This window comes from Sodiomyces alkalinus (genome assembly GCF_003711515.1).
Source record: "Sodiomyces alkalinus F11 unplaced genomic scaffold SODALscaffold_2, whole genome shotgun sequence".
In the NCBI taxonomy this organism is placed as follows: Eukaryota; Fungi; Ascomycota; class Sordariomycetes; order Glomerellales; family Plectosphaerellaceae; genus Sodiomyces; species Sodiomyces alkalinus.
In genome coordinates this window covers 3,725,843-3,750,691 of record NW_021167080.1, presented here as the reverse complement: position 1 = coordinate 3,750,691, position 24,849 = coordinate 3,725,843, and the positions used below count along the sequence as shown (strand labels likewise).

Genomic DNA, 24,849 nt, shown 5'->3' with positions numbered 1-24,849 from the left:
TCTCCCCAATACCGCTCAGCCATGGGTTGTTGATGTTCACCCAAGCTTTGATAGCTCTCCGGGGACGTAAGTCTTGTCTGTTAGTTGGTATCCCCGCAGCTGCAGTCTTGCGGGTCACGGGCTGACCACATTTGACCGGCCCGGTCCAGCATTGACTAGGGATACATAGAGAAGATGTCCAAGGAAGCTCGTCGTTTCTCTCGGCGACGGCACCCTCCTCTCTCTCTTCCCCCGTGTTTGTTCTCGTTGATCGTCAACACTGGAGAAAGGAGAGAAGAGCGCCACGAAGATTCCGTCTATCCCTACGCCCAAGACACTATTTTCGCTAAGCTATTCACCTCGTCACTCGCGTCAACCAGGCGACTGGGATCACTCCCCTACCCAGGTCCCCCCTCTTTCCCAATAATGTGAGCCATTTCGCCATCCGACATCAGTGGACAAGAATCTGCAAACGCAGGCTTTGAATCACCTTTCACACCTTTCGCTCTTGGCGGTAAACAACTCCCCATCCTTGACCGTGAGTGCTTGCTGTCTCTGCCGAGCCTTTACCGGGGAGAAGCTTGCATGCCTCGCCCTGCATGCATGGCCAGCCACCGCACACTTTCAGTCCCAAAAAATCCAAGTCCTGCCTCTCATTCTGCCTCGCTATTCGACCCGGCCACATCCCGGCCGGACGAGTATCTTGACAACCAGTCAGTATTAATGAAAAGCCCGACCAACCGCAGCACTCAGCGCCTCCCATATACTTTCCTTCACAGCTTCGGCCTTGAACAACTGCGCGGGGAAGGTGTTCTCTCCTATCTTCTGATTTGACTCGTCGATTTTCACGCCAGCAGCCCCCAACACCCACACCCACACCCACGCCCACGCCCACGCCCACGCACGCACACGCATCTTGCATATCACGCACCGTCCCACACCTCATCAACGATAGCCCAGCCCATTACCTAGACGAGGAGTCCATCTATTGTTCGACCCACTGCCTGTTACAAACTCACGTCTCTGCTCCCCAAGCTTCCTGTGGCCCCATATATCCAACCGCCCCCAATTTGAGGAGCACCACGCCTTGATCTGTCTCGCCTCATCCTGAGTTTATGATCGTATTACTCCCAATCATAGCCATCTCCACGTCGTACACTAAGGGGTAGTCAGCCCGGCGAGCGTCTTACCACAACCACTGCGTTTTCCCTCCGTCAATCAAAAGCTTCAACCCGGATACACGGCGGCCATACAACCCACCCCTATGAAAAGGTGTTGAGCAGGCGGTACGACTGAAACTCGGGCGGAAAACCGGCTTCGTCTCGCGCAGAGGCCCTGTATAACGGGCAGAACCCGGCGACGGAAACAGAGCATCACCTGCGTTTGCGGCATATTCGACGGACTTCATGGTACCATAGTTTCCCGTACCATCGCGCATCGTCGCCTTGAAAGAGCTCTCTCTCTCTCTCTCTCTCCAGAGCTCTGTCGCTTCAGCGAAAATGACCTTGCAACTCCGAGATGCGGCAGATGCGGCCGCGCAAACACATCCAGGCCTACATAAACGCATCCATATTCCACTAGATGTTGACAGCCCACCCGGCCTGATCGAGGCAAACACCGTTGACCCCTGGATCGAGTCCGGCAAGTATGCGAGAGGATGGACCTTCTTCGCTCTGGCGCTGATGGCGGCCGTCATCTTCGTACGGGTTTGGCATTTTTGGCAGGACAAGATTCGCCAGGCCATATACAAGCAAGAGATGGAAAAGCATTACGAGGAGCTGTATGCCAGGGACCCCGATCGAGCCACCGCCCTACGATCCGGTCGGATGGCACAACACTTCTTTCCAGAGGACGAGGGTCTTGGCGAGAAGCAGTTCCGCCCTAAAGCTCACTTCTCGTCTGTTGGCTGGTTCAATGACATCCTCGCGCTTTTCCGCTGGGTCTTCTACCGCCCCATTCCCGACATCACCTGGAGACGACATCGCTTCACCTTCTCCTCGCTCGCCGTCTTGACCGTCGTCTTCATCGCCACCCTTTTCGCCGTCCTATACTGCTTTTTGCTGCAACCCCTATACTGGCAGAGCATCCAGTATGGGTCGCCACCTGTCGCCATCAGAGCCGGCATGATCGCGGTCGCCCTGACGCCCTGGATCATTGCCACGAGCTCGAAGGCCAACATCTTGACTATTGTCATCGGCATCGGACCCGAACGCCTCAACGTTTTTCATCGATGGGCTGGCTACCTCTGCCTCTTTCTCTCCTTGGTCCATGCCATTCCGTTTTACGTCCAGCCGGTTTGGGATGATGGTGGCATGGACGTATTTCAGGCCCTGTTTGAGGGAGGAAGTGGCGTCATTTATGGAACCGGCATTGCCTGCCTCGTCCCGCTGGCATGGCTCTGCATCGCTTCGCTCCCATTCGTCAGGAGGATCGCATACGAGGCCTTCGTCCTCCTCCACATCCCCGTGGCCATGGCCTATCTGGGTCTCCTGTTCTGGCACAGCAAGAACTACCTCGCATCTTGGGATTATCTATGGGCCACGGTCGCTATTTGGGTCTTCTGTCTCATCCTCCGCGCCTTCAATCTCAACTGGCTGAAGCCATGGCGCCTGGCCTTCATGGTGGGCGACGAGGCCGCCATTACCCTCCTTCCGGAGAATGCCGTGAAGGTGACCATCCCGACACAGATGCGATGGAAGCCGGGCCAGTTTGTCTATCTGCGGATGCCGGGCATTTCTCTCTTTGAGAACCACCCCTTCACCATTTCCTCGCTGTGCAGCGAGGATTTCCCCTCGGAGTACGGCGACCAGTACAGAGACTGCGTCATCGTGTTCAGGCCGTATGGCGGCTTTACCCGCCGCGTGCTGGAGACGGCCATCGAGAAAGGGCCGTTCCACACCTACCGTGCCTTCCTCGACGGGCCTTACGGTGGCATGCGGAGAGATTTGGCGGCCTTTGACACGTGCATCCTCATCGCCGGCGGCACAGGGATCACGGCCTTGATGTCGCAGCTGCTTAACCTCATCAAGCGAATGCGAGATGGCAAGGCCATCACGAGGAAAGTGGTGGTCGTTTGGTCCATCAAGCACCTCGAGGCCATGGACTGGTTCCGCGAGGAGCTCCGCATCTGCAGAGAAGCGGCGCCTCCTGAGAGCGTAACGTGCAAGTTCTTCGTCACGTCCGCCGTGCGCAAGCGGCAGGAGATGATCGGCGGCGACCGCCAGGCTTCCAGGGCCCTCGGCCACATGTTCCACGACAGACTGGATGGTTTCGTCGCCGGCATCGCGTCAAAGCGAAACTCTGCGCTCATTCAGGCCGAGGCGCAAGGCGATCCAGAACGCGAGCGCGAGCTCCGCGCTGAGAACGAAGACAGGATTACGGCCCTTCCACACCCGAAGTATCTCCAACAATCGCAACAATCGCAACAACACCAGCAGCAGCAGCAGCACACCGGCTCTCAGTTCACCGACCGCTACGCCGCGCAGGAGGATGCCTTTCACCGAGGCGGCGACGGCCACCAGCACCACGTCGATGTGGAGCAAGGTGAGCAGCAGCAGCAGCAACAGAGGGAGTCAAAGAAGACGCGTGAATTTCACTTCCCGCCCCTTGATACCAGAGACGCACCGCATTTCAATTATGCGCCAGTCTCCCCTCGCAAGTTGCCGGGCGAGAATCCGGAATACGTCGACGACAACGATACACCGTACCGCGACTCCCCGACCGAACTTCCCGTACGGGCGCCCGAGCTCGCCCACCTCCGCAACCTCGACACGCGGCCGTCGAAAGACCAGACGCGGCCGACGAGCACGTTCGGCCCGCCATCGGGGTTCGATTTCGGCTTCCCGGAGACACCGACCGAGTTCCAAAAGAACCTCATGCGGTCGGCATTCCCCGTACCGCACGAGATTGACGGCGGCTGGAGCATCGAGTACGGCCGGCCGGACTTGGGATACATGCTTAAGCAGTGGGCCACGGGTGGCGCCGACGGGCGTGGCATCTTGGGTCGTCGGACGGCCGTGTTCGTGTGTGGACCGGCGGCGATGCGCGTCGGCGTCGCTAACACGGTTGCTCGGTTGCAGGCGGAGATCTGGGGGGATGACGAGCTGGAGGAGATCTACCTTCACACGGAAAATTATGCTCTATAGGCACGACCCGACAATAAGCCCTGGAGGCTAAAGGTTGGCCATCGTAAAGGAGAAAGAATTTCTCGAAAACGAGATGGGCAAAGGAAAGGGGACATGGGGGCGTGGACGGTGATTTTCTTTTTTCTTCTTTTTGTCTCCTCACTCTATTTATACGTTGATACCACGAGCAATCGCATTATTTGGGAGGAAAAGGACGGTGTATTGGTTGGCAGGTGTAGGGTATATATTGGGTTTTCGGGTTCTGTCCCTCTTGTGATACCTCGGTTACTCACCCACGAGTCTTTTTTCATCTACAGTTTCTTTTAAGGACTTTGAGGACTTCAAGGCAACGGTCAATTGCATGATTTTTAATCAAAGGCTGGGCGAAGGCTTGGTAACGACTGGGCAATAGCCGGTGAAGGATCGGTGCATCGACGATTATTATTTATGCAGTGCGTCTGCGCGCCCATTGCATGATGCGACAACGCGTTGCTGTTACCCCGACAAGTGCGGCGACTCGTCCGGCGTTGGTTCCTCCTAGCCTGATGGCGATGACGCTATTCCTCGGTCTGATTTTCCACCATTCGGGGTCCAGAGGTGACAGAGATGACGTGAAGTTAAACTCGGGTTGACAAGACAGACGCAATTCACGGTAATCATCGCGGAGGCAATGTTCCCCTGACCCTTGCTCGGCCCAGGTAAATCTGTCCACCACGTGGGGGAAAGGCAGTGAAGAAGGAAATTAGGGAAGTCGAGGCTCCGCCTGGGCCGGAGGGAAGGGCGCCCGGGAAGCATTGACGACGGGGGTATTAGGGCTCTTTTGGGATCTGTGCTTTACGTCGGCTTGGTCCCCTCCGTGGTATCAAAAGTGGGAGGAGATGCCGGACGGGGAGGGGAGTCGGCGGGGTCTTGGCGGACAAACGTGGACCTGGAGGCCATAGCTCGCAGGTATTTACGCATGCTTTAGACGTTTTTGCGCTTCCTCGCACGTATTTGCATGCATTTTTGGGCAATTCTTTTCTTTTTTTTTCTTTTTCTTTCATGAGACGGGAGACGGGAAGACAGGAGGCCGACAGGAGGGGGGTCCGGTCCGTGGGTCTCCGGGCTACCGAATTTGGTGAGAAGCAAGAGGATGCCAATATTCAAGCATCGATGGAAGATGATGAAGTCAACGGAGCATTGCCTACGTTCGAGCTTCATAAATAAGGCAGAGAAGCACCTTTCTCTGCTTTTCCCCATCCAGACGCACCTGGGCGATCATCATCCGGGTTCTTAGATTCCCTTTCCCCTCCAGAGCGCTGACACGATCGACGGGATCGGCAAAAGGAACAAATAGACGCCTTTGAGGTTAGTTCTGTTCGAAGAATGATCTCCAGATCCTTCTTCGCACTCGGCGTGGCCGCCCTGGCCGGCGTCGAGGTTGCGGCGCAGGCTCCTGCTGGGTTCGCGAGGGTTGTGAACGGTCAGTTCCAGATGGATGGCCAGCCTCTTGTCTACGCTGGCAGCAATGCCTACTATTGGCCCTTCAATGTGGTATGTCTCTCCTACGCAGCGCCTTGTTATAAATATTAAGGGGGGCTCCATCATCAAAAAAGGGACCCGACTTCCTTGCCCTCTTTGTCGTTGGACCGCAGCTAACATCGTCTTTCTTGCGACGTGATACAGTGGGGCACCGATCACTACCAGGATGTCGTGGTGGGCATGGAGGCGGCGCTCGATGCCGGCCTCAAGGTGGTGCGCACCTGGGCTTTCCACGACCAGAACCGGACCACCGTCTCCGGAGGGCTGCCCCAGTACGGCACCGGAGCGGAGGAGACGGTGATGCAGTTCTTCAACCCCGACGGAACCGTTACCATCGACTTCAGCGTCCTTGATGTGGTGGTTCGGGCGGCTGAGGACACTGGCCTCAAGCTGATCCTCGCCCTGACGAACAACTGGGCCGATTACGGCGGCATGGACGTTTACACTGTGAACCTCGGTGGTCGTTACCACGATGATGTAAGTCTCCTAACAAACGACAGCGAATTGTTGTGTTGCTCTTTGCTTTTCTCAAAAGCATTTGTGTGAAAAGAAAAAGAAAAAGAAAGAAAGAAAAAGAAAAAGAAAAGGGACTAACACAACGAACCCGGCCAGTTCTACCGCCTGCCGGCCATCAAGAACGCCTACAAGAACTACGTCAGCCGGGTGGTCAACCGCTACAAGGACTCCCCCGCCGTATTCGCATGGGAGCTGGCCAACGAGGCCCGCTGCGGCGCCGACGGAACGCGCAACCTCCCCCGCGGACCGAACTGCACGCCGGAGCTGCTGATCGACTGGATGGACGAGATGTCGACCTACATCAAGTCGATCGACGCGCACCACCTCGTGACGACGGGCAGCGAGGGCCACTTCAACCGGCAGTCGAGCGACTGGACGTACAACGGGTCGGACGGCAACGACTTCGACGCCGAGATCGCGCTGCCCAACATCGACTTCGGCACCTTCCACTCCTACCCGGACTGGTGGAGCAAGACGGCCGCGTGGACCGAGCAGTGGATCGTCGACCACGCTGCCGCCGGCCGCGCCGAGGGCAAGCCCGTCGTGCACGAGGAGTACGGCTGGCTCGATACCGCCACGCGCGTCCAGGTCCTCGGCCGCTGGCAGGCCATCTCCCGCCGAGAGCTCATGTCCGACATGTACTGGCAGTTCGGCTACTCCGACTACTCCACGGGCCGGAACCACGACGACGGGTTCACCATCTACCTCGACGACGCGGAGGCCCAGCCCCTCGTTTACGAGCACGCTGCCCTGGTTAACGCCCTGCTCGGTGGTGGCAGCCCCCCTCCGCCGCCGCCGCCGCCTCCGCCGCCTCCTCCTCCTCCTCCTCCTCCTCCTCCTCCTCCTCCTCCTCCTCCCTCTTCCGGAGGTCCCAAGGTGCCGCGCTGGGGCCAATGCGGCGGTCAGTTGTGGCAGGGCCCGGTGGAGTGCGAGACACCTTGGGTGTGCACCTACCAGAACCCGTGGTACTCGCAATGTCTGTAAGTGGGACACGTTCGTCCGCCGTGATGCGGCCACATGTTTTTGACCGGCCATGTTCTGAACACAAGGAAAAAGACTGTAACTAAAAAAGAGAAAGGGTGGTGGTAGTAGTGATCTTGGTAGAGGCATTTCAGCATTACATAATACTACCTCTCTTCTCATGTTATTACATAAGACAACCCACATCGGCGTGATTACTAATTTCTACGCACAGCCCAGTGTAAGGCGTAACTACAGCACGGAGTACTTATACAGTGTGCCCTCTCTACTTCTCTTCGGACTTGTCTCAACTCGTTCTCTCGGCTTCAATCTACTTCATATCCTCTATTCAAGACGGTCGGGCTCCTTTTTCTCTCCCATTTCAACACTCTCTACTCATGTACAGAATGTCTAGTCGGTCCTCGCAGATTTATGACCGCCTTTCATAATTCGCTAGCTCGTCCAGGCCGAGGGACGCACAAACGGGGCAAGATCTTGTAGCTGGTCAACATGGCAGCATGGTCGGACGTCCACTCGTTGTCCCGGTGGTAAGGGTACGGCCGAGGTTCGCCCACGACAACGTCTTTCGAATTGACAACGGTGAGGCTGCCTTTGTGGTAGATAAAGTCGATACGGTCCTGCGGCTCGGGCCGGCCAGTCGCGCCGTCGTGGAAGGGGAACAGCGGCGACCAGCTGATGCCGGGGACGGCCACGGGGTCCGGGTTGGCGGCGCGGAAGGAATCGACCAGACCGGCCTCGGCGGGCTTGACCGACGTGGGCCAGGGGACGTCGGCGAACCCGCAGTTCTTCTCCCGCAGGGCCTCGGTCCAGTCGAGGTGGGACGGGGCGTTGAAGTCGCCCAGGAGCAGGACGGGCACCTTGTGGGCCGCGTCCAGCTGGCTTTGCATGGCGGCGAGGGTGTTGGTGATTTGCGGCGTGCGGCCTGACACGGCCTCGCGCCCAAGCACCGTGTCGACGTCCATGCCGTCGAAGCAGAAATCGTACGGCCCGTAGGGCGTGTACCCGAGGTGGACGACCCAGACGTTGACCTGCTGCGAGGGTCCGTCGAGGGCGATCCGGACCCCGGCCGAGTTGCCCCCGACCACCTGGCCGTAAGCCTCGGCGACAGGGTACCGGCTCAGCACGCCGACACTACCGGGGCTGGACCAGCGGTGCCAGCCTAGGGCCTTGGCCAGCCGTTCGGCGTGACGACCGCCGTTCTGGTCCTCCTGAAGGCCGACGATATCGACGTTGCTTTCTAAGAGGAACCGTGTCTGCTTCTCGTGGTAGCCGTTGACGCGAGTGCCGCCCATCCGCATGTTGAACGACAGCACGCGGAGGGTCTCGACGAGGGGTGCGCCGGCAGGACGGACGGGAATGGTGAGACGGATGGAGGCCGTGGTCTCGTTGGAGCTAGTCGACTGCACTGACGCCACGACCGTCACGGTGGCGTCGGCGTCTTGGAGATCGGGCGTACCGGTGATGACGCCGTCGTGGCTAACCTCGACCCAGTCGGCGCCATCTACCTTGGAGAACGTGACCGAACCATCATCCGGGCCGCTGACGAAGCCTGCGATGTGAGCTTCGAAAGGATCTCCTTGGCGAGCGTTGTGCAGGGTTGCCTCGCTCACCCGGAAGGCAAGGGGCTTGGGAGGCGGTTTAGGCAGGGTCACGTTCAGTGGCTCCGCGAGCCACTTGTAGACATCCCGGGCGAGAAAGAAGGCTACGTAATCTCCAGGCTCCAATCCACCGGTGGACAAACGTACTGTGCCCTGGGTCTCTGGTGCGTATGACCACGCGAGCGACGGCGCAGTATACTCTTCGTTCACAGGGCCACCCCCTGAGGCACGATACAGGCCGATCCAGTTCGTGCCGTATGGCTCCGGGGTAGAATAGGCGAAAGTGAAGAGTTCCTCGCCCTCAACGAGGGCCAAGGAGCCTCCCAACTGGCGCTGTTCGATCGTTTCGGAAGGGGAACCGAAGGAACGAACCGCTTGTCCGGGGTGGGCGTCGGCTCCGAACGCAAGCAGCACGGCCGACACGGCCGGGAGGATGGTTCGGAAAACACGCATGTGTATAACTCTGGTGATGTGCAAAGACGCCGAACGAAACGAATAAACAGTACCTATAAAAGTGACAATACTGGCCGTACACTGAGGGTAATGATCGTATGAAGTGGTTAGTTGGGACTGTCCCTTGGTATTAATACTGGCCTCCATACCGAAGCGCCTCCTCCTCCATCACCCCCTTCTTACCGGTATTTCCCTTGAAGCTCGGCACAAACGCTAGTTTCTTACACAGAAACTATCTGGTGCTTAGCTGAGTTCTCCTGCCTGAAAAAGATTCGAGAACCCTCATCTAAGATAGCCCTAAACGCCCCTCGTGCCTTGACTTCAATGTTGTCCAGGACTCCCCACGTGCTGGTCCACCAGTGACGGACAAGACCAATGCCAACTCTTCTTTCCCTCACGATGTTCGCACAAAAGGCCCCTTTGTACCACTCCCCACCAGAGCTGCTGCACCGCACCACATGCTTCTTCTACTAAGCCGTAGCCTGTAGGTGTAGGGTCACTGGGTCTATCTATGGCTTACACCCAGGGAATGCCCTGTATTGTAGCGTTCGTATCACCAGGTTGTTGAAACACGAGTTTTTGAGAGGCATCATGGAAAAGCAAAGTCCGAATCTGCTTCAGGCGCCAGTGCAGGGCCTGGCACGACCGTCGATGCAGACGCGACAGCTTCAGGGACATCGTTAATTGACGGAGGCGACCCGCAGTAAGTCTATAGACATGCCATCCCTACCTCCCAACACCCGTGGAACCAACAAGTGTCGTCTCGATCCTCCACCCATCTTGATGACCCGTTCCTTTTGAACCCATTGAGAAAAAAAAGAAGAAAAAAAGAAGAAAAAGAGAGAGAGAGAGAAAAGGAAATTTGTCTGTAGCATTTGTACACCTGACCATACACATGTAGGCTAGTCTGGGGGTATAATAGAGCCCGCGTAAAACAGAGAGAAAAGTAAATACCATTACCCGTAACTAGTTGGGCCGCGTTTCGTGAAAATCGCTCGGCTCATGTCCAGGAGACGTTGTAAGTGTGACGAGAAAAGAGGAAATAAAAAATCAAAAGAGAGAGAGAGACGACCATGAGCTGTATAATAAGCTCATACCATGTTGGCGTCCGACCTCGGACCTTGCAAGTCCGACGCCGGCTTGACATCGCGTAGCTCTACGCCTTGCGAGTCCTTCGAGGGCTTCATATCCCTTCGCTCGCCAAGACGCTGGTCGCCTGGGCTGTACTTGCGCTTGAACTGGTAGTACGAAGGGGGCCGCGGCCGGCAGAGAACAACGAACCAGTTCTCGATTATGCTGCCTTGCGTGAAGGGCCGGTACCGCTCCTTCTTGACGAACTTGTGAGAGTTGATGTATTCCCTAGTCGTCTCGGCCCTCGCCATCAGGAAAATGTGGTAACCCGTGAGGGCAGCCGGGTAGAGGAACCCTACAAAGCCGTAGATGACCATGGCGAAGGGCACGCGAAGTTCGCCGATGGCATTCCCAAAGGACAAACCGGCCTGTTCCCCGTAAACGAGGATATGGCAGAGAGAAGCGCCGAGCAAGTAGAGCGCTAGGATTGTCATCGATGCCACAAAAGCGAAGAAGTAGCGGTAGTTGCGCTTGCCAATGCAGTTGTTGACCCAGACGCAGTGGTGGTCGTGTGTCTCGATACAGTTATCGCAGAGACGGCAGTGGTGGGCGCGGGGTGGCCGCCAGATGTTGCAGGTTCTGCAGTGCTTCACAGGCACCTCCATGGCGGCCGTGGACGATTCCGAAGATTTTATCAGCGTCCAATCGTTCGTCGGCGGCCCCAGCCTCAGAGGATCATCGTTCTCGTCTGCAGGAGGAAAGGTGTGAAGGTTGCGAGGGAGAATCTGTGTCCTAGGTTAGAGCCCGCTGGCAGACCGGAGAAGAGAAGTCGTTGGAAAAGCACTTACACCAGGATCAGACACCGAGGCGTGTACGAAGGACGACACGCTAATATAGTACAGATATGCAAATGTGATGGGTATGGCCGGGCTGATGTTGTGCCATAGCCACGGAGCGGAAAAGACGAAAAAGAGAACACCGGGCAAGACGAGGAACAGGCCAGTCGCAATATTGATCGGCCGGTGCTTCGTGTTCTGGAACCTCCCTCCAATGCAAAAGACCGTGTTCCCCTCAAAGTACTGGAATGCGTAGCCCAGATTGGTCCGTGACGAAGTGAGATTGGAAGCATCAGCCGGTCTCTGGGAATCTATCGGATTGAGTCGAGGAGAAGATGCAGTCGACGACAACTTCTCGGCGCCGGGAAGCGTCCTGTTCGGAGTGCTCTGCCCGTCTCCACTTCTCCCCGGAAGCAGAAAGCTGGAACGGAAGGACCGGGGTGACTTTACAGGAGTGGCCTGGCTCCCCAAGTTCCTGTAACTCCTGTCCACGTTGATGGTGAGATTCAGGTTCCGCGACTCATTCGGTCTCTGGAGAGGCCGGACGCTGTCCGTGAGGCTGCCGGCGGCGGTGTGGCCGTGGGTCGGGCTCGTGTTCGCCGTTATTCTATCCAGAGTCTCTTGCTCGGTGAACTCGGTGCCACGAGAAGGAGGCGAGCGCATCTCGCCGTCGTCGTCGTCGCTCGTCGGCTTTTGTATCCGTGCCATGGGGTCGGAGATGATGCTGTGTCTCGCCCCGCTAGCACTACCGCTGGATCCCGCTAGTTGTTCCTCCCCACTCCCCTGAGGGTTGCCGGTCTGCGGGCGTGACGGACCTCCTCGCTGAGCTTGTAGCTTTTGGGAGCTTAAGGGGTGAAAGAACGCATGGGAGGTGAGAGAAGGGACATGGCTCCTGCTTGTTGAACTCGGTGGCCGGGTGTTCCCAATGCTTCCGCCACCCGTGCTGACTCTCTTGAGAGCAAGGCCAGACATGTGACTCCTGCGCAAGGACTGAGGCCGCCGCCAGGTATCGCGGGAACTCGACAGGCCAGTTCTCGCAGTTCCCGGCCTTGACGATGCGTCGCCGGTGGCTTTGATGGGGCTTCCGGATCCATGCGGTGGCTGCTCGGTCTCATGGCCGTCGTCGGAGGCAATGTCGGTCATTCGAGAAGAAATGATGCTGGGCGGTCCTTGGGCGTTGGATCGCCCGGGGAACGAAGGGTCGTGCAAAGCGTCGTCATCTGGTGACACAGACCGCTCGGCGGTATCCCGCGACTCCATCACTCGGTACCAAGAAGCGGTCGGAATAGTCGTCGTTGGACGTGTTCGAAATCGCGTCTTTTCAGGCAAATATCTCGCTATGGTTTGTGTACTTTCCGCTATATTTGGCGTATTGTCGACTCGGTCATCGAATGATTAAAATTAACTCGCGTGGAATGTAGTTTTTGATGCTGCTCGCTCGCTTCTCGGAGTTCGTCAACAAGAGTATGGCGTTAGATTATAGAACGTATATATTGAAACAGTCTCGTGCGTGACAGGCTGAAAGCGATTTGCAAGTAGCGGTAGACGTTGTCTAAGAAAACGAGATGGAAGGTTGAGCTGTGTCGCTTGCGAATGCCGTGTGGCCCGGTGATGCCGCTAGTGAGAGCCGCGTGGTGGTTGGGTGTATTAGTAACGAAGTTCGAAGAAAGTCCTATTAGCAAGAGGTTACGTTAAATAAAAGATGGCACGGAAAACGAAGAGAAATGAGTGTAATAGTGGGAAGGAAGAGAAAGGAAGGGATGAGAGAGGGGAATCGGATCGTTGCGATATACGAAGCAGGTCGCCCTTGGGGGGGAAAGGGGAGGAGAACTGTGTCGTTTCTTTTCCTCAGCTCCCTATCCAGGGCGAAGAAAGCGCTACCCTGCACTCTGTCTGGCCGACCGGGTGGATGGTGACGGGACCAAAGCCACGGATACAGGAGCGACCCGAGCACCAACAGTCAACCCGGCAAGAACCTTATCAGACCCACTGTAAAAGGCAAAGAACCAATAAGACTCGGATTATGGGTTGTGCATAGTCTCGGCATGATCGCATAAAATTGCTTTTCACATCACTTTTCATCAATTTCCTTGCTTGCTTGCCTGCTCAGTTGCAGTTTGCTGGATATCGGACACGCAATTCTGGTGCATGCAGTATCCGTACATATTGAATACCTAGATGTTCCTCTCACCATACGTAGGTATCTACACGTGTAACTGGTTGAAACCCCTCTTAGCCCCTGAATGGAGCATAGTTCCAGGATCTCCAAAAAAAAGAAATAAAAAAAACCATGCCATCTCGGGATATGGAAATTCTTGCGTCTTTAATATTACGTGCTGCAAAGTCTTTTCGCATTCATGGTCTCTTATCGATCCACCGAGTGCTTGATCGGATATTGAGACCTGGTTTATTGATACAAGCAAAGGTCTTTGTAATACTGGAAAGCAAGGGGACTGTGCACATACCACTATGCCGTATCGTCCATCAATTAATTACCCGGTATAGTCAGTACACATGATCAATATTGCCTATAACCGAGATGTTAGAATGCCCAAATGCAATAAGAAGTAAAACGTTGTCTTGCGCTTTCTCGAACCCTCATCGCGTTTGATTGGCCAATCACGATCCTTCTCAAAGCCGACCAATCCATTTCTCCCGGTAAACGTCAACAGCAGCGCATTTATCTTGAATCATACGACATACGTCCCAACCGCCTTGCCAGCGACTCGACACTTCAACTCAGCCCCCATACGAATTGACCTGCCCGATTAACAGTCAAAATGGCCTCCTTCATCGCCCGCAGGTCGTTCAGCACCACCCTCCGTCGTCTGACCGAGGACCAGAGCAAGAAGGCTCTCCGTCAGGAGGAAAGGCGCAACCCCGAGATTTATGTGCGTGGTATCCATATGACCTGCTCCACCGCCTGCACGGGAGCTCCGGTGCCACCTCGTCCTAGACTGGAGCTGAGGTTAGAGCGGGGAAAGATAGCTGACAGTCTTTTGTCGCCGTAGATTATGGGTGGTGTTGTGGCCTGCGCTGTCGCCGGCGCTGCTTTCTACTTTGGTATGAATACCCTCTTCCCCCAAAACCCGCTAAACCTGGCCTTCGAAATCGAAATTCAAAGACTGACCATCCTTTTCTTTGCTCTCTATATAGGCAGCTCCCCTACCAAGTCCACCTCCGAGAGCCAGATCGCCAAGGCCGGAGCTCCCTGGGAGACCAACGGCTCGGGTGCCTACCGCTATTACCCCGGCGGAGACCGCAAGAACGAGCCCAAGGACGCGCCTAGCGCTGTCAATGTCGTCGTCGTTCCCGAAGTCACCGTTTCCAAGGTACGCTAGCTCCTTTCAACGACGTTTCTCCGCAGCTATTTTCTCCCCATACACCCAGTTGGGCCGGTCAGATTGAGAAGGAAACCAAAAGTACAAGTACAATTTGGACCCTCATCGGTTTTGATCAACCACTGCGCCCCGAGATGAGTTTCGGGCGCCATAGCTCCTCTCGTTCTCTCATGACCTGCGGGACGCGGGACCGTGCTAACTCGAGGACACAGGAGCTTCACGAGAGGTTCAACAAGTGGGGTAAGGAGGGCTACCCTTAGACTGCCTAGGCTGGAGCTGTAAAACAGGATGTTGGCTGTTGGTGAAGAGACTGGCGGTGCAAGCACCGCAAACAATCAAGTGTGAAATTCCATTTGTAGATAAAAGGTAGAAGGACGGATGGTTAGGAGCATCACCCACTCCCTTTTGGCTCTCGTTCCATTGCCGTAAACGTGACTGACACCGTCTCGGCGCCCCAATGGTAGCCAAATTACGTCCCAAGAAGAAGAAAAAAAGCTGGAGCGTCAAGAAACAGATATGATAAACAGAGAAAGGTATATATTCGTGAGAGAGGTATCCAATCAAGTCGGTGATATGAGAGGAGGTTGCAACTTCACAGAAATGCCCAGCTCGTCATGACACCTTTGCCTGCCCCGTCCCGTTTCCGAAAATGCCTCATGCAATAAGCTGATCTATTTCCTCCGCAGTGAAGCCAAACATGAACAGCAAGTCCAACATAGTCTCGCTGTTCAACCTCACATCGGCCTCCATTTGCACCCTCGGCTTCGCGTTCCAGGCTACGCCCAGGCCCGCGGCATCCATCATGAACAAGTCATTCGCGCCATCGCCCACGGCTACCACCTGCGACAGGTCCACCCTTTCCTTCCCGGCGATCTCGATGAGCAGCTCACGCTTGCGCTCCTTGCCGACGATGGTCCCCTTGACCTCGCCCGTAAGCCGACCGGTCGCCTCGTCGATGACCACCTCGTTGGCGTGGGCGTGGTCGATGCCGAGCTCGCCCGCGAGCCAGCTGGTGAGCGGCAGGAAACCACCCGACAGAACGGCCGTCTTCACGCCCAGGCGCTTGAGAGCCTTGATCACCTGGGGGACGCCCTTGGTGACGTCCAGCTCCTTGCGCAGGTCGGTGAAGATGGTGCCGGGCAGGCCCTTGAGGAGCCGCACGCGTTCGCGGAAGGCGGCGTCGAACTCGAGCTCGCCCAGCATGGCGCGGTGGGTGATGTCGGCCACACGGGCGGCCAGGTCGGGAGGGTCCGTGATGGTGGCGGCTAGGAGGTCGATGACCTCCTGGGTGATGAGGGTGCTGTCCATGTCGAAGACCACCAGTTTCGGATAGCGCCTCCACAGGGTATCCCACTGTAGCGCGACGTCAACGCTCCACTCCCTCTCGAACCGGTAGATGAGCTCGTGCATGCGCAGGTCCTTCAGACTGAGGAAGTCCGTGGACGGCGCAGGCGAGAGTGTCAGCTCCACCACCCTGGCGCCTTCCTGGTTGTCGAGGCAGCGATGGGACGATGTCATTTCGGTTTCGCCCTGGGGCAGGGGGAAGGTCGACATGAGGTGGAGGAACGATGTGATACACATTGGCGAGACGTATGAGCCATAGAGATGGTCTAGCTGTTCCGACTCCGCGGTGGGAGGTTCGAGAGGGAACGCTTCCGGGTTCTGCGTCGGGGCGAGATTCGCGGGGAGATCAGCTCCTGACCCCGAAGCATCGGACGTGGCGGCCGTTGGCGGCGTCCCAAGACCGGCTGGGGATGACCGTGACGCATTTGGATTGTAAAAGAGCGTGGCGATCAAGCGGCTCGTTTTCTGTCCAGGGAGGGGCGCACAGTTGGGGTGCGAGTAAGTGTGGGTTAAGCCATCCACCACGGTAGGGGGGTGCTCAGGAGAGGGAATGCCATTGAAAGTAGTCACGGGCTTTCTCGGCGAAGGAACTTTGTTCCCTAGGTCTTCGACCACGGTGTCGATGCCGAACCGCCCCTCCGGTTGCTGGGGAGGGCGGTACTGCTGATGCTCCAGCAGAAAGGAACTGCTCCTCTTAGACGCGGTCAACTGAGGGCGTGGCGAAGTGACCGACGACCCACGTCGTGGCACATTGGTCGTGTTTGTGCTTGCGTCCTCACCCATCGAGATCCAGAACACGAGTGTCGTCTCGGAATATTCTTGTTACGCTAACCGGGCGGACGAAGCTAAGGTGGCCGGCAAAGATGAGAGTTCAAGGCCGGCTGGATGATCTCGAGTGAAAGGGAAACCGTCCCAAAGTTCTATCCCAAGATCTATGAGATCCAAAAAAAAAAAAAAGTAACACCTCGTCAATCGCTCACGTTCAAATTTCGAAGCGGGGGTGAAAAAGGAGCGACAGGCGAAACACAAAAACTTGAGAATATAATCCAGTGTACGTACCTTGAATGGCGGGGGTTTGCGTTGTTGCCCCGCTGGCCGGTTCAAATCGCGCTGAGCGGCAATAGCGCTCAGGCCATCGGCTTGAAGGCGATTGGCCGGGTAACTTGTCACCTGCCAAACAGAAGGCACACCGGCTCCGCGGATATGACATCACTTTCGCATAAGGGGGTGCTAGTTTCGGAAGAAACGGCACGGAACTAGGCATAGCCGGGTCGCGATAACTTGATAAATCCCACTAATCAGCTGTACCCCCATAAGCCCGTTAGTCTTCACACGGATAATTGCACCGCACTGATAACGCGTTGGCTAAATGGAGCGCGTGCTGCGATCTGCAGATTTTCTAGATGGAGCTATCCGATCTGTGTATCCATACCTGCTCTTCGTCTTGTGAGCTCTCGCATCCATGGTGACTCCGATAATTTGAGACCCGTCGTCATGTTAACTACGTCTGTTCCGACTGTGTAGGTCTATCTCAACTTGAGAGGAGTACCCCGCAGATGACACAATTCCACAGCTTGCTTCGGTGATCAGCTGGCTTGATGAGGAATTCTTCGGCTGTCCTGCTGGGTTCCATGGGCATGCGCCTGGGCCTGGGACGAAGTCGTCTGGCTCGGTTGACATCCTTCTCACGGACGAACACTCGACCATGTGCGCCCCAAATATTACCGTTTCCCCAATTGGGAAATCCTTCAGTCTCCCCTCGCTTACAGGGCGTCTTTCCGAGCCTCGTCCGAGGATTTCATGTTAGTGGCTGTTCAGCGTATGCGGCCCCCAAAGGCCCAGGCGACTTTCCTCGTCCCGAGTTGGAGCGGCGCATTGCCGCCATTCCTATTGAACGATACCGGAACTTCTGCATCGTTGCCCATATCGATCATGGCAAGAGTACGCTTAGCGACCGCCTCCTGGAATTTACTGGCACCATCTCCGCCAATGGGTCCAACAAGCAGATATTGGTGAGCTTGGTCCCTATTACGTCTTGATTATTTCTCTTCTCTTTCTCTGTAAAACTCGAGAAAGCTAACTTCTTCCGGTTCGCAGGACAAATTGGACGTCGAGCGGGAGCGCGGTATTACCGTCAAGGCCCAAACTTGCACCATGATCTATAACCACAAGGGCGAGGACTACCTGCTTCACCTGGTCGATACTCCCGGCCATGTCGATTTCCGGGCCGAGGTGACTCGATCGTATGCCAGCTGCGGGGGTGCTCTCTTGCTCGTCGATGCGAGCCAGGGCATCCAGGCCCAGACCGTCTCCAACTTTCACCTAGCTTTCGCCCAAGACCTCGCCCTGATCCCTGTCGTCAACAAGATCGATATGCCCTCCGCCGACGTACCGAGGGTTCTGGAACAAATGGAGACGTCCTTTGAACTGAATCCGGCCGATGCCGTGCTTGTCTCTGCCAAAACTGGCAAGAATGTCCCCAGCATTCTGCCGGCGGTGATTGAGCAAATCCCTGCGCCCCAGGGCGACACGTCCAAGCCGCTGCGCATGATGCTCGTCGACTCGTGGTACGATAACTTCCGTGGCGTCATCTTACTCGTTCGGGTCTTTGATGGACAGGTTAAAGCAGGCGACAGTCTCGTCTCTCTGGGAACTGGGAACCGGTACACGGTGGGAGAAGTGGGCATCCAGTATCCTGGTCCTGTGCCCCAGAGCGTCCTTCGTGCGGGCCAGGTAGGCTATATGTTCTTCAATCCCGGCATGAAACGGATCCAGGATGCCAAGCTCGGGGATACCTTTACCACTGTTTCTGCCGAGAACCTCGTGGAGCCATACCCGGGCTTCGAGGAGCCGAAGCCGATGGTTTTTGTGGGCGCTTTTCCAGTGGATCAAAGCGACTATGGTCGCTTGGCTGACAGTATCAGCCAGCTCACGCTCAACGACCGCAGCGTGACTTTGCAGAAAGACTTCTCCGAGGCGCTCGGTTCTGGCTGGCGTCTGGGATTCTTGGGCAGCCTCCACTGCTCTGTCTTTCAAGATCGTCTACGGCAGGAACACGGGGGCAGCGTTATCATCACGGATCCAACCGTGCCTACCCGTGTCGTCTGGGCGGACGGAACTGAGACGATATACCAGAACCCAGCCGAGTTCCCAACCACGGATGACCATCGCATGCGAGGTGCCGCCGTTTACGAGCCGTATGTGCTTTTCTCGATTGCCATACTTGCTCCCTGATGAGAAATTTTTACTGATCCTGAAATTATCCAGATTCGTCAAAGCAACAATAACCATGCCTGAAGAATACCTTGGTCGCGTCATCGAGCTTTGCGAGAGCATTCGAGGCGAGCAGAAAAGCCTTGAATTCTTCCACACCACTCAAGTAATTCTGCAGTACGATATACCGGCGTCACAATTAGTCGACGACCTTTTCGGGAAACTGAAAGGCGCAACGTAAGTTGGGATTTGTGTCCTGTTATGCTTCGTCGGTGCTCTCTTTTTGCTGACGAACCCGAAGAAAGGGTTATGCTACTCTAGATTACGAGGATGCTGAGTGGCGGCGAAGCGACTTGACCAAACTGCAGCTGCTAGTCAACAAGGTCCCTGTTGACGCTATCTGCCGCGTGATACACACATCACAAGCCGAGAGATTAGGCCGGCAGTGGGTGACCAAGTTCAAGGAACATGTGGATCGTCAAATGTTTGGTATGCTATGCCCCTCTAGACGAGTGCCTCGTTTCCCTTATCCTCACTGGTTCTGTCTATCTATCGATTGGTAGAGTTCCTACTTGTACTGACTTGAGCCCACAGAGGTTGTGATCCAGGCTGCAGCAGGCAAAAAGATTGTCGCTCGCGAGACGTTGAAGCCATTCCGGAAAGACGTCCTCGCCAAACTGCACGCCAGCGACATCACCCGCCGTCGAAAACTCCTAGAGAAACAGAAAGCCGGCCGAAAACGACTGCGTGCCGTGGGCAACGTGACAATCGACCAATCGGCTTTCCAGAGCTTCTTGGCCAAGTAATGCAGACGAGCGACAATCGTCCCCCGGTTATCTATGCATTCTCGGGCGGCATCTCGATGTCCTCTTCGGGAAGTTCGAAACCGAGCGGTACAGGCACAGTCAATGATTTCCCAAGCCCGCCACTGGCCGTTGACTCCCACTGCTTCAGGCTACCATCGCTTTCCAGATCGAACACTCTGTAGTCGGCATTGAAGAACCAATAACCCGCCAGACCGAGGCGGAGGAATCCAGAATGAGAGACGACAAAGATGAACTTCTCGGGACGTTGGCGAAGACTCTCCAAGGCCGACTGCCCGCGGCTCAGGATAGCCTTGCGGTTGTATGCGTATTTGGCACCGGCAGGCGAAGTCTTGTCCGGATAGACCGGATCCAACGTGGAGTAGTCGATGACGGGAAACTCCCTAGCCAGCGCAGTCACCGGGGTACCAGTATCGCAAGGCTTGCCGGAGTTTTCTAGCAAAGCCATCAACATCAGGGGCGAAAGATCTCAGGAGCAAACAAAGGAGGAAAAAAAAACCCCCAGGAAAAAAAAAAACCTAGGCGAATACTGCTCTACAGTTGAGCGGGTGAGCGCGTACCTTGCCACCGTGCGTCGGCTTGGATAGGCGTTCCACGCTCGAGCAGCCAGTCTAGCGAAAGCAAGGCCGTCTGGATTGTGCGCCTCATGGGGCTCACGATAATGGCCGCATCACGGACGTCGGCGAAGTGTTCAACCAGGCTCTTGCGCAGTTCTTCACACTGCTCTACTCCCAAACTCGTCAAGTCGGGGTCTGGGAGGTCATAATTCTGTATAATACAGTTAGAGGCGTTATGTTACTCAAGGTCGGGCGCTGGAACTGAGGGTTAGACTTATTGTTGGCGTTGTGTAATGCCTGGGCATGGCGGATGAGGACCAGTGTTGGGGGCATTTTCTTGGATACGGCGTTGGCAAGAACACCGAGACCAGAAGTGAAGCGTTCCCAGGGATCTTAGACGATTGAAATACCCAGCCCGGCAGCCATGTATTATATAAACTTGGAAACAGTTTGAAATGACTACTTGGTGATAAAATGGAGGCTTTTCGAGGCAAATCGTCTCTATAAAACCGTGACTCCCTGCGGATGAAGTAGGTGCTCCCGACGTTGATCACTTGCAGCTCCCAAGGCGAGGACTTGAAGTCATGTACCTTTCAATTTAACGAGGCAGACCATGTGGGTCTCTGTTGGTATGCATATAGAATGGCACTATGCTGCTGCTGGTCACGACTCTCGGTGAAGTCGGTGGGTGTCTCGGTGGGACTCGGTAAGGTGGGAGCTTCCGAGCTTCTTTCCGGTGAGTGCTCGACTCGGATCTTTCCTCAACCTCGTAACACGTACGACTGGACCTCCAGAACTTCTGCCAAACACCCCAAATATCCCGCCCTGTCGCTCGCAAGTTTTCCTTTCTATTCTTTCTTTTCTCTTCTTTTCTTTTCTCTGTATTCTACTTCTTAGTATTCAATGCCTAGTGACCTATTCAATTCCATTCGAAATAGAGTGCGAAGCTCGACGCCCATCAACCCACCAGGATCTGTGACATCGCAGAGGACGACGGCGCATCAAACATGACGAGCGTAGATGAACTTTTCAAAGTGAGCCTTGCTTCCTTCCCTTATTTCTCACTCACATCATGGGTCGCTTTCGACACTGCGCAGAGTTCAGGTTATGGACTAACACGAGTCGGACTCTATAGAATGTTGGATCGTCCGGTAAGCGGAAGCTAGATCCAGTGCGCGATCCGAGTATGTCTCCTAATCTTTCGGATTATTTGACTTCAATTTTTATACTTTGTATTTGAGAGAAGCGGACGGCTGATTCCTATTCCTGCTGTAGATGAGATATACAAGTCGGCCAAGTTGAGCGCAAGCGATCGGAACAGTCGCCACGACCGCGTCGCAAACGAAAATGAGGACGTCGACATGGAAGCCGGCCCCGCGCCTCCTCCTACAGACGAAGGCGATACCGGCGACTACGGACCGGAACCTCCACCAGACGAAGACGACGAGGGCCGCTTCTTTGGAGGCGGGGTGTCTAGGGAACAAGTCCAAGCCCTGGATTTCGTCGAAGCCCGTGGCGATGACGCGGCCTTATCTGTGGAGATAGGCGCTACATGGCTGAGGAAGACGGCGCTCGTCTTCGAGAAGCTCATCAACAAGAACGCAGAGCTGCGAGCCAAGTACGAGCAGGAACCGCAAAAATTCATCGCCAGCGAGGCCGATCTGGACGCCGCCATCAAGGAATTTTCGATTCTGTCCGAACACACCGACCTGTGGCCCGAGCTGGTCAAACTCGGCACCGTCACCAGCCTGGTGGGGCTGCTGGCCCACGACAACACGGACATCGCCATCAGCACGGTGCAGATGATATCGGAACTGACGGCCGACGACGTCGAATCGACCGAGGACGACTGGAACAAGCTGGTCGATGCCATGCTCGAGGCGGACCTCATCGGCCTGCTCGTGTCGAACCTCAAGCGGCTCGACGAGTCGGACGAGACGGACGCCGGGGGCGTCTACCACGTGCTTTCCGTGGTCGAGAATACCATGTCGCGGCCGGCCGTCGCCCAGACGGTCGGCCTGGACGACGCCTTGCTCCGCTGGCTCCTCGACCGCGTGCAGCGCAAAGAGGAGGGCGTCAGCGCCGGCGTGACGCAGAACAGACAGTACTCCGCCGAGCTGCTCGCTATCATCTCGCAGGTCTCGGCCGCGACGCGGCGCAAGCTCGTCGAAATGGACGTGGTCGACGTGATGCTGCAGCTCGCCGCCCCCTACCGGAGGCGCGACCCGGAGAAGGGCGGCGAGGAGGAGGAATACGTGCAGAACCTATTCGAGACACTCGTCTCCCTCGTGGACGAGCCCGAGGGCAAGACCAAGTTCCTCGAGGCCGAGGGAATCGAGCTGTGCGTGCTGATGCTGCGCGACAGTGGGAGCAAGATGAACAAGCTGCCCACCGTGCGGCTCCTGAACCACGCCGTGAGTGGGTTCTCGGCTACGCAGGTCTGCCAGAAGCTGGTTGAAGCCGGCGGGCTCAAGCCCCTCTTCAGCCTATTCATGAAGAGGCACGACCACCGCATCTACGTGGATCTTTTGCTCGGCATCTTCGCCTGGATGCTCCAGCTACTCCCCGCCGAGTCGCCGGAACGCATACGGACACAAGCAAAATTCGTGGAGAAGAAGTATCAGAAGACAGTACAGCTGGCTGCCACCCGGCGGAGATTTGCAGAGGCCGTTGAGAAGGTCGAGGCCGAGTTTCGAAGGACAATGGAGCAGATGGATGAATCCGAGAGGGAAACACTGGCCGGGGAGGACTATTCACTTCTGGAGAGGATCGACGCGGGCCTCTACACACTGCAATATATCGACATCATCCTGGCCTGGTTGGCGGCCGAGGATAGCGGCGCCAGGGGGAAGATCCGGGAACTCTTGGCCGAACAGGGTAAGTCGCTAGACGATATCAAGATGACACTTCAGGCCCACCTGGACAAACTCGACCCCGAAGCGCCAGAGTCGAGGGACTGGCAAGAGATGCTCGGCGCGCTCATCCATGCTATCTAACACCAGTAACGAATCGGAGTGAACGAGTCGAAGTGGGTTTTGGGCAGAACGGGGTGTTCATCTCAGAGGATACTCTCAAGGTCTGGGTCAAGCCCGCTACTTTTGCACTGGGGCTGTAATAATGCATCAAAAAATACGAACTGTATCGGTCGACGGACAGCGGAAATCTGGTGTTTCCCATGTTCATTTGCAAGGCGCATAGGATCCCTGATGAGAAGCTCTAGCCCTTTTGTGTAGATCCTGATTAGAAATAATGAAGAGAACGAAAATACATCACCAAAGTCTAATGTAATGGGTGAGCTCCGCATAACCGCTGCAATCCCAAGCAATCTCTCACTGCCTTTTCTTTACCCCTCAGGCCTTACGCTGCCGACGGCGGCACGGGCTTGACATCGAAAACGGCCTTGAGGAGGTCATTGATGACCTTTTCCTGGCTCTTCTGACCGGCAGCCTTGATCTCCTTGATCCTGAGCTCGGCCTCCTTGTCGGCCTCCTCCTCGGCCTGCTTGTTTCCTGCGGAATGCTGGGGAGAGCGGGTTTCGTCAGTTTCGAAATGGAAAGTCCGAGTGATGGCGGCGATGTGTGGCTATGAGTAGGCTTTTTTTGGTCGTACCTGGGCCTCAAACTTCCTGAACTCGTCCTCTTTGTTCTTGCGGTAGTCTTCAATCTCCTTCTTGGCCTCGTCGCGAGCCTCCCTGACCCGCTTGGTGCGGACTAGAGATCACAACGTGTTAGAAGTGTCGGAGAGTCTCGCCGAAGCATGTTTAAATGGGTGTTGTCGAGAAGTGATCCGTTTGGGGACGGGATGGTTAGTGGATTGCGACCTACACTCTCGGGCTAGAAGGAGAGCAGTTTTGTTAGTGCGAAAGTCGCTGACAAGTCAGGAGGAGACGGTACCTTTCTGGACGATCTTGGAGGCTTCTCTCTCAGCCTATACATAGTATCCATCACGTTAGGGGACTCGGTCTAGAAGGGGGGACAATGTCCATTTTCGGGGATCGGAAGAATCGACGTACGTCCAGCAAAGTCTGGATACCTGCAGTATTTTGGGCGGACTATTAAGGCGAGAAGTAAGATTAGCTCTCTGTAACGCAGTCGAATCAGATGACAAGGGGATGAGGCTGACCATGATGATGGGAGTGGCGGGGGTGTAGATGTTCGTTCTTCGGGAGAGCTCTTATGACCCTGGGAAAAGGGAACGAGCTATTGCTCAACTGGTCTAGTCGTTTCTGTAACGATTCAAACGTGCCGGGGCGTCTAGAGTCGAAGCAGTATGTCGGATGTGGACGAGATGTGAGCTAGGTAGTATTAGACAACGACGCAGTCCAAAACAACTTGCTGAACATAAAGACGACGACGACGATATGCGAGTCTGAAGTCGCACTGGCGTATACGGGCTAATAGTGGAGCTTCCTGGAGACTTGGAACGAGAATGTCACATGGGGGTCACGCCAGCCTTGGTACTCCGGTACCTGGGTACTTGCGGCCGGAGCTA

At 55.9% G+C, this 24,849-nt stretch overlaps 12 protein-coding genes across 12 annotated transcripts; 6 read left to right on the top strand and 6 right to left on the bottom strand.

The window, feature by feature from the left end:
- Window positions 1-12: 12 nt before the first annotated feature.
- Window positions 13-442, top strand: SODALDRAFT_108296 (hypothetical protein). Its single transcript, XM_028606520.1, has 2 exons — window positions 13-66; window positions 160-442. The coding sequence occupies exon 2, from the start codon at window positions 175-177 to the stop codon at window positions 409-411; it is 237 nt and encodes a 78-aa protein (XP_028468747.1). The 5' UTR covers window positions 13-66; window positions 160-174; the 3' UTR covers window positions 412-442.
- On the bottom strand, window positions 442-1,201 carry SODALDRAFT_108307 (hypothetical protein). Its single transcript, XM_028606521.1, has one exon. It carries the CDS (start codon window positions 923-925, stop codon window positions 473-475), a length of 453 nt encoding a protein of 150 aa, XP_028468746.1. The 5' UTR covers window positions 926-1,201; the 3' UTR covers window positions 442-472.
- Window position 1,202: 1 nt separating this feature from the next.
- Window positions 1,203-4,418, top strand: SODALDRAFT_108320 (ferric reductase transmembrane component 7). The gene is made up of 2 exons (XM_028606522.1): window positions 1,203-4,175; window positions 4,248-4,418. The coding sequence occupies exon 1, from the start codon at window positions 1,479-1,481 to the stop codon at window positions 4,122-4,124; it is 2,646 nt and encodes an 881-aa protein (XP_028468745.1). The 5' UTR covers window positions 1,203-1,478; the 3' UTR covers window positions 4,125-4,175; window positions 4,248-4,418.
- A 1,050-nt stretch (window positions 4,419-5,468) lies between these two features.
- Window positions 5,469-7,124, top strand: SODALDRAFT_322192 (family 5 glycoside hydrolase; the record flags this gene model as incomplete). The annotated part of the gene is made up of 3 exons (XM_028609691.1): window positions 5,469-5,636; window positions 5,769-6,101; window positions 6,237-7,124. The coding sequence occupies 3 exons, from the start codon at window positions 5,469-5,471 to the stop codon at window positions 7,122-7,124; spliced, it is 1,389 nt and encodes a 462-aa protein (XP_028468744.1).
- Window positions 7,125-7,431: 307 nt separating this feature from the next.
- Window positions 7,432-9,248, bottom strand: SODALDRAFT_330661 (endonuclease/exonuclease/phosphatase family). Its single transcript, XM_028611259.1, has one exon. It carries the CDS (start codon window positions 9,170-9,172, stop codon window positions 7,544-7,546), a length of 1,629 nt encoding a protein of 542 aa, XP_028468743.1. The 5' UTR covers window positions 9,173-9,248; the 3' UTR covers window positions 7,432-7,543.
- A 1,015-nt stretch (window positions 9,249-10,263) lies between these two features.
- Window positions 10,264-12,339, bottom strand: SODALDRAFT_322190 (DHHC zinc finger domain-containing protein; the record flags this gene model as incomplete). The annotated part of the gene is made up of 2 exons (XM_028609690.1): window positions 10,264-11,028; window positions 11,092-12,339. The coding sequence occupies 2 exons, from the start codon at window positions 12,337-12,339 to the stop codon at window positions 10,264-10,266; spliced, it is 2,013 nt and encodes a 670-aa protein (XP_028468742.1).
- Window positions 12,340-13,708: 1,369 nt separating this feature from the next.
- SODALDRAFT_108239 (hypothetical protein) lies at window positions 13,709-14,877 on the top strand. Its single transcript, XM_028606519.1, has 4 exons — window positions 13,709-13,970; window positions 14,091-14,142; window positions 14,236-14,411; window positions 14,633-14,877. The coding sequence occupies exons 1-4, from the start codon at window positions 13,860-13,862 to the stop codon at window positions 14,678-14,680; spliced, it is 387 nt and encodes a 128-aa protein (XP_028468741.1). The 5' UTR covers window positions 13,709-13,859; the 3' UTR covers window positions 14,681-14,877.
- SODALDRAFT_330659 (phosphoserine phosphatase serb) lies at window positions 14,723-16,721 on the bottom strand. The gene has a single exon (XM_028611258.1). The coding sequence runs from the start codon at window positions 16,545-16,547 to the stop codon at window positions 15,075-15,077; it is 1,473 nt and encodes a 490-aa protein (XP_028468740.1). The 5' UTR covers window positions 16,548-16,721; the 3' UTR covers window positions 14,723-15,074.
- Window positions 16,722-17,401: 680 nt separating this feature from the next.
- On the top strand, window positions 17,402-19,783 carry SODALDRAFT_272790 (GTP-binding protein GUF1; the record flags this gene model as incomplete). The annotated part of the gene is made up of 5 exons (XM_028607855.1): window positions 17,402-17,776; window positions 17,862-18,961; window positions 19,032-19,214; window positions 19,279-19,466; window positions 19,572-19,783. The coding sequence occupies 5 exons, from the start codon at window positions 17,402-17,404 to the stop codon at window positions 19,781-19,783; spliced, it is 2,058 nt and encodes a 685-aa protein (XP_028468739.1).
- A 31-nt stretch (window positions 19,784-19,814) lies between these two features.
- SODALDRAFT_376664 (phosphoglycerate mutase-like protein) lies at window positions 19,815-20,846 on the bottom strand (the record flags this gene model as incomplete). Its single annotated transcript, XM_028614834.1, has 3 exons — window positions 20,601-20,846; window positions 20,362-20,553; window positions 19,815-20,269 (listed from the first exon to the last, which is right to left on the bottom strand). Exons 1-3 carry the CDS (start codon window positions 20,689-20,691, stop codon window positions 19,815-19,817), a joined length of 738 nt encoding a protein of 245 aa, XP_028468738.1. The 5' UTR covers window positions 20,692-20,846.
- Window positions 20,847-21,134: 288 nt separating this feature from the next.
- Window positions 21,135-23,626, top strand: SODALDRAFT_307420 (DUF1716-domain-containing protein). The gene is made up of 3 exons (XM_028609066.1): window positions 21,135-21,392; window positions 21,494-21,542; window positions 21,634-23,626. Exons 1-3 carry the CDS (start codon window positions 21,366-21,368, stop codon window positions 23,352-23,354), a joined length of 1,797 nt encoding a protein of 598 aa, XP_028468737.1. The 5' UTR covers window positions 21,135-21,365; the 3' UTR covers window positions 23,355-23,626.
- SODALDRAFT_330656 (vacuolar ATPase) lies at window positions 23,503-24,749 on the bottom strand. Its single transcript, XM_028611257.1, has 6 exons — window positions 24,481-24,749; window positions 24,371-24,409; window positions 24,252-24,285; window positions 24,183-24,191; window positions 23,968-24,068; window positions 23,503-23,877 (listed from the first exon to the last, which is right to left on the bottom strand). The coding sequence occupies exons 1-6, from the start codon at window positions 24,481-24,483 to the stop codon at window positions 23,716-23,718; spliced, it is 348 nt and encodes a 115-aa protein (XP_028468736.1). The 5' UTR covers window positions 24,484-24,749; the 3' UTR covers window positions 23,503-23,715.
- Window positions 24,750-24,849: the final 100 nt, after the last annotated feature.

Bases quoted from the DNA above. Each gene is read 5' to 3' on its own strand.
- SODALDRAFT_108296 (XM_028606520.1), top strand. From the start codon at position 175: ATGTCCAAGGAAGCTCGTCGTTTCTCTCGGCGACGGCACCCTCCTCTC.
- SODALDRAFT_108307 (XM_028606521.1), bottom strand. From the start codon at position 925: ATGAGGTGTGGGACGGTGCGTGATATGCAAGATGCGTGTGCGTGCGTG.
- SODALDRAFT_108320 (XM_028606522.1), top strand. From the start codon at position 1,479: ATGACCTTGCAACTCCGAGATGCGGCAGATGCGGCCGCGCAAACACAT.
- SODALDRAFT_330661 (XM_028611259.1), bottom strand. From the start codon at position 9,172: ATGCGTGTTTTCCGAACCATCCTCCCGGCCGTGTCGGCCGTGCTGCTT.
- SODALDRAFT_108239 (XM_028606519.1), top strand. From the start codon at position 13,860: ATGGCCTCCTTCATCGCCCGCAGGTCGTTCAGCACCACCCTCCGTCGT. The intron at 14,143-14,235 runs GTATGAATACCC...CTCTCTATATAG, and splicing joins CGGCGCTGCTTTCTACTTTG to GCAGCTCCCCTACCAAGTCC. The intron at 14,412-14,632 runs GTACGCTAGCTC...TCGAGGACACAG, and splicing joins CCGAAGTCACCGTTTCCAAG to GAGCTTCACGAGAGGTTCAA.
- SODALDRAFT_330659 (XM_028611258.1), bottom strand. From the start codon at position 16,547: ATGGGTGAGGACGCAAGCACAAACACGACCAATGTGCCACGACGTGGG.
- SODALDRAFT_307420 (XM_028609066.1), top strand. From the start codon at position 21,366: ATGACGAGCGTAGATGAACTTTTCAAA. The intron at 21,393-21,493 runs GTGAGCCTTGCT...CGGACTCTATAG, and splicing joins GCGTAGATGAACTTTTCAAA to AATGTTGGATCGTCCGGTAA. The intron at 21,543-21,633 runs GTATGTCTCCTA...TTCCTGCTGTAG, and splicing joins AGATCCAGTGCGCGATCCGA to ATGAGATATACAAGTCGGCC.
- SODALDRAFT_330656 (XM_028611257.1), bottom strand. The intron at 24,286-24,370 runs GTACGTCGATTC...TACTATGTATAG, and splicing joins GTATCCAGACTTTGCTGGAC to GCTGAGAGAGAAGCCTCCAA. The intron at 23,878-23,967 runs GTACGACCAAAA...CGCTCTCCCCAG, and splicing joins TCAGGAAGTTTGAGGCCCAG to CATTCCGCAGGAAACAAGCA.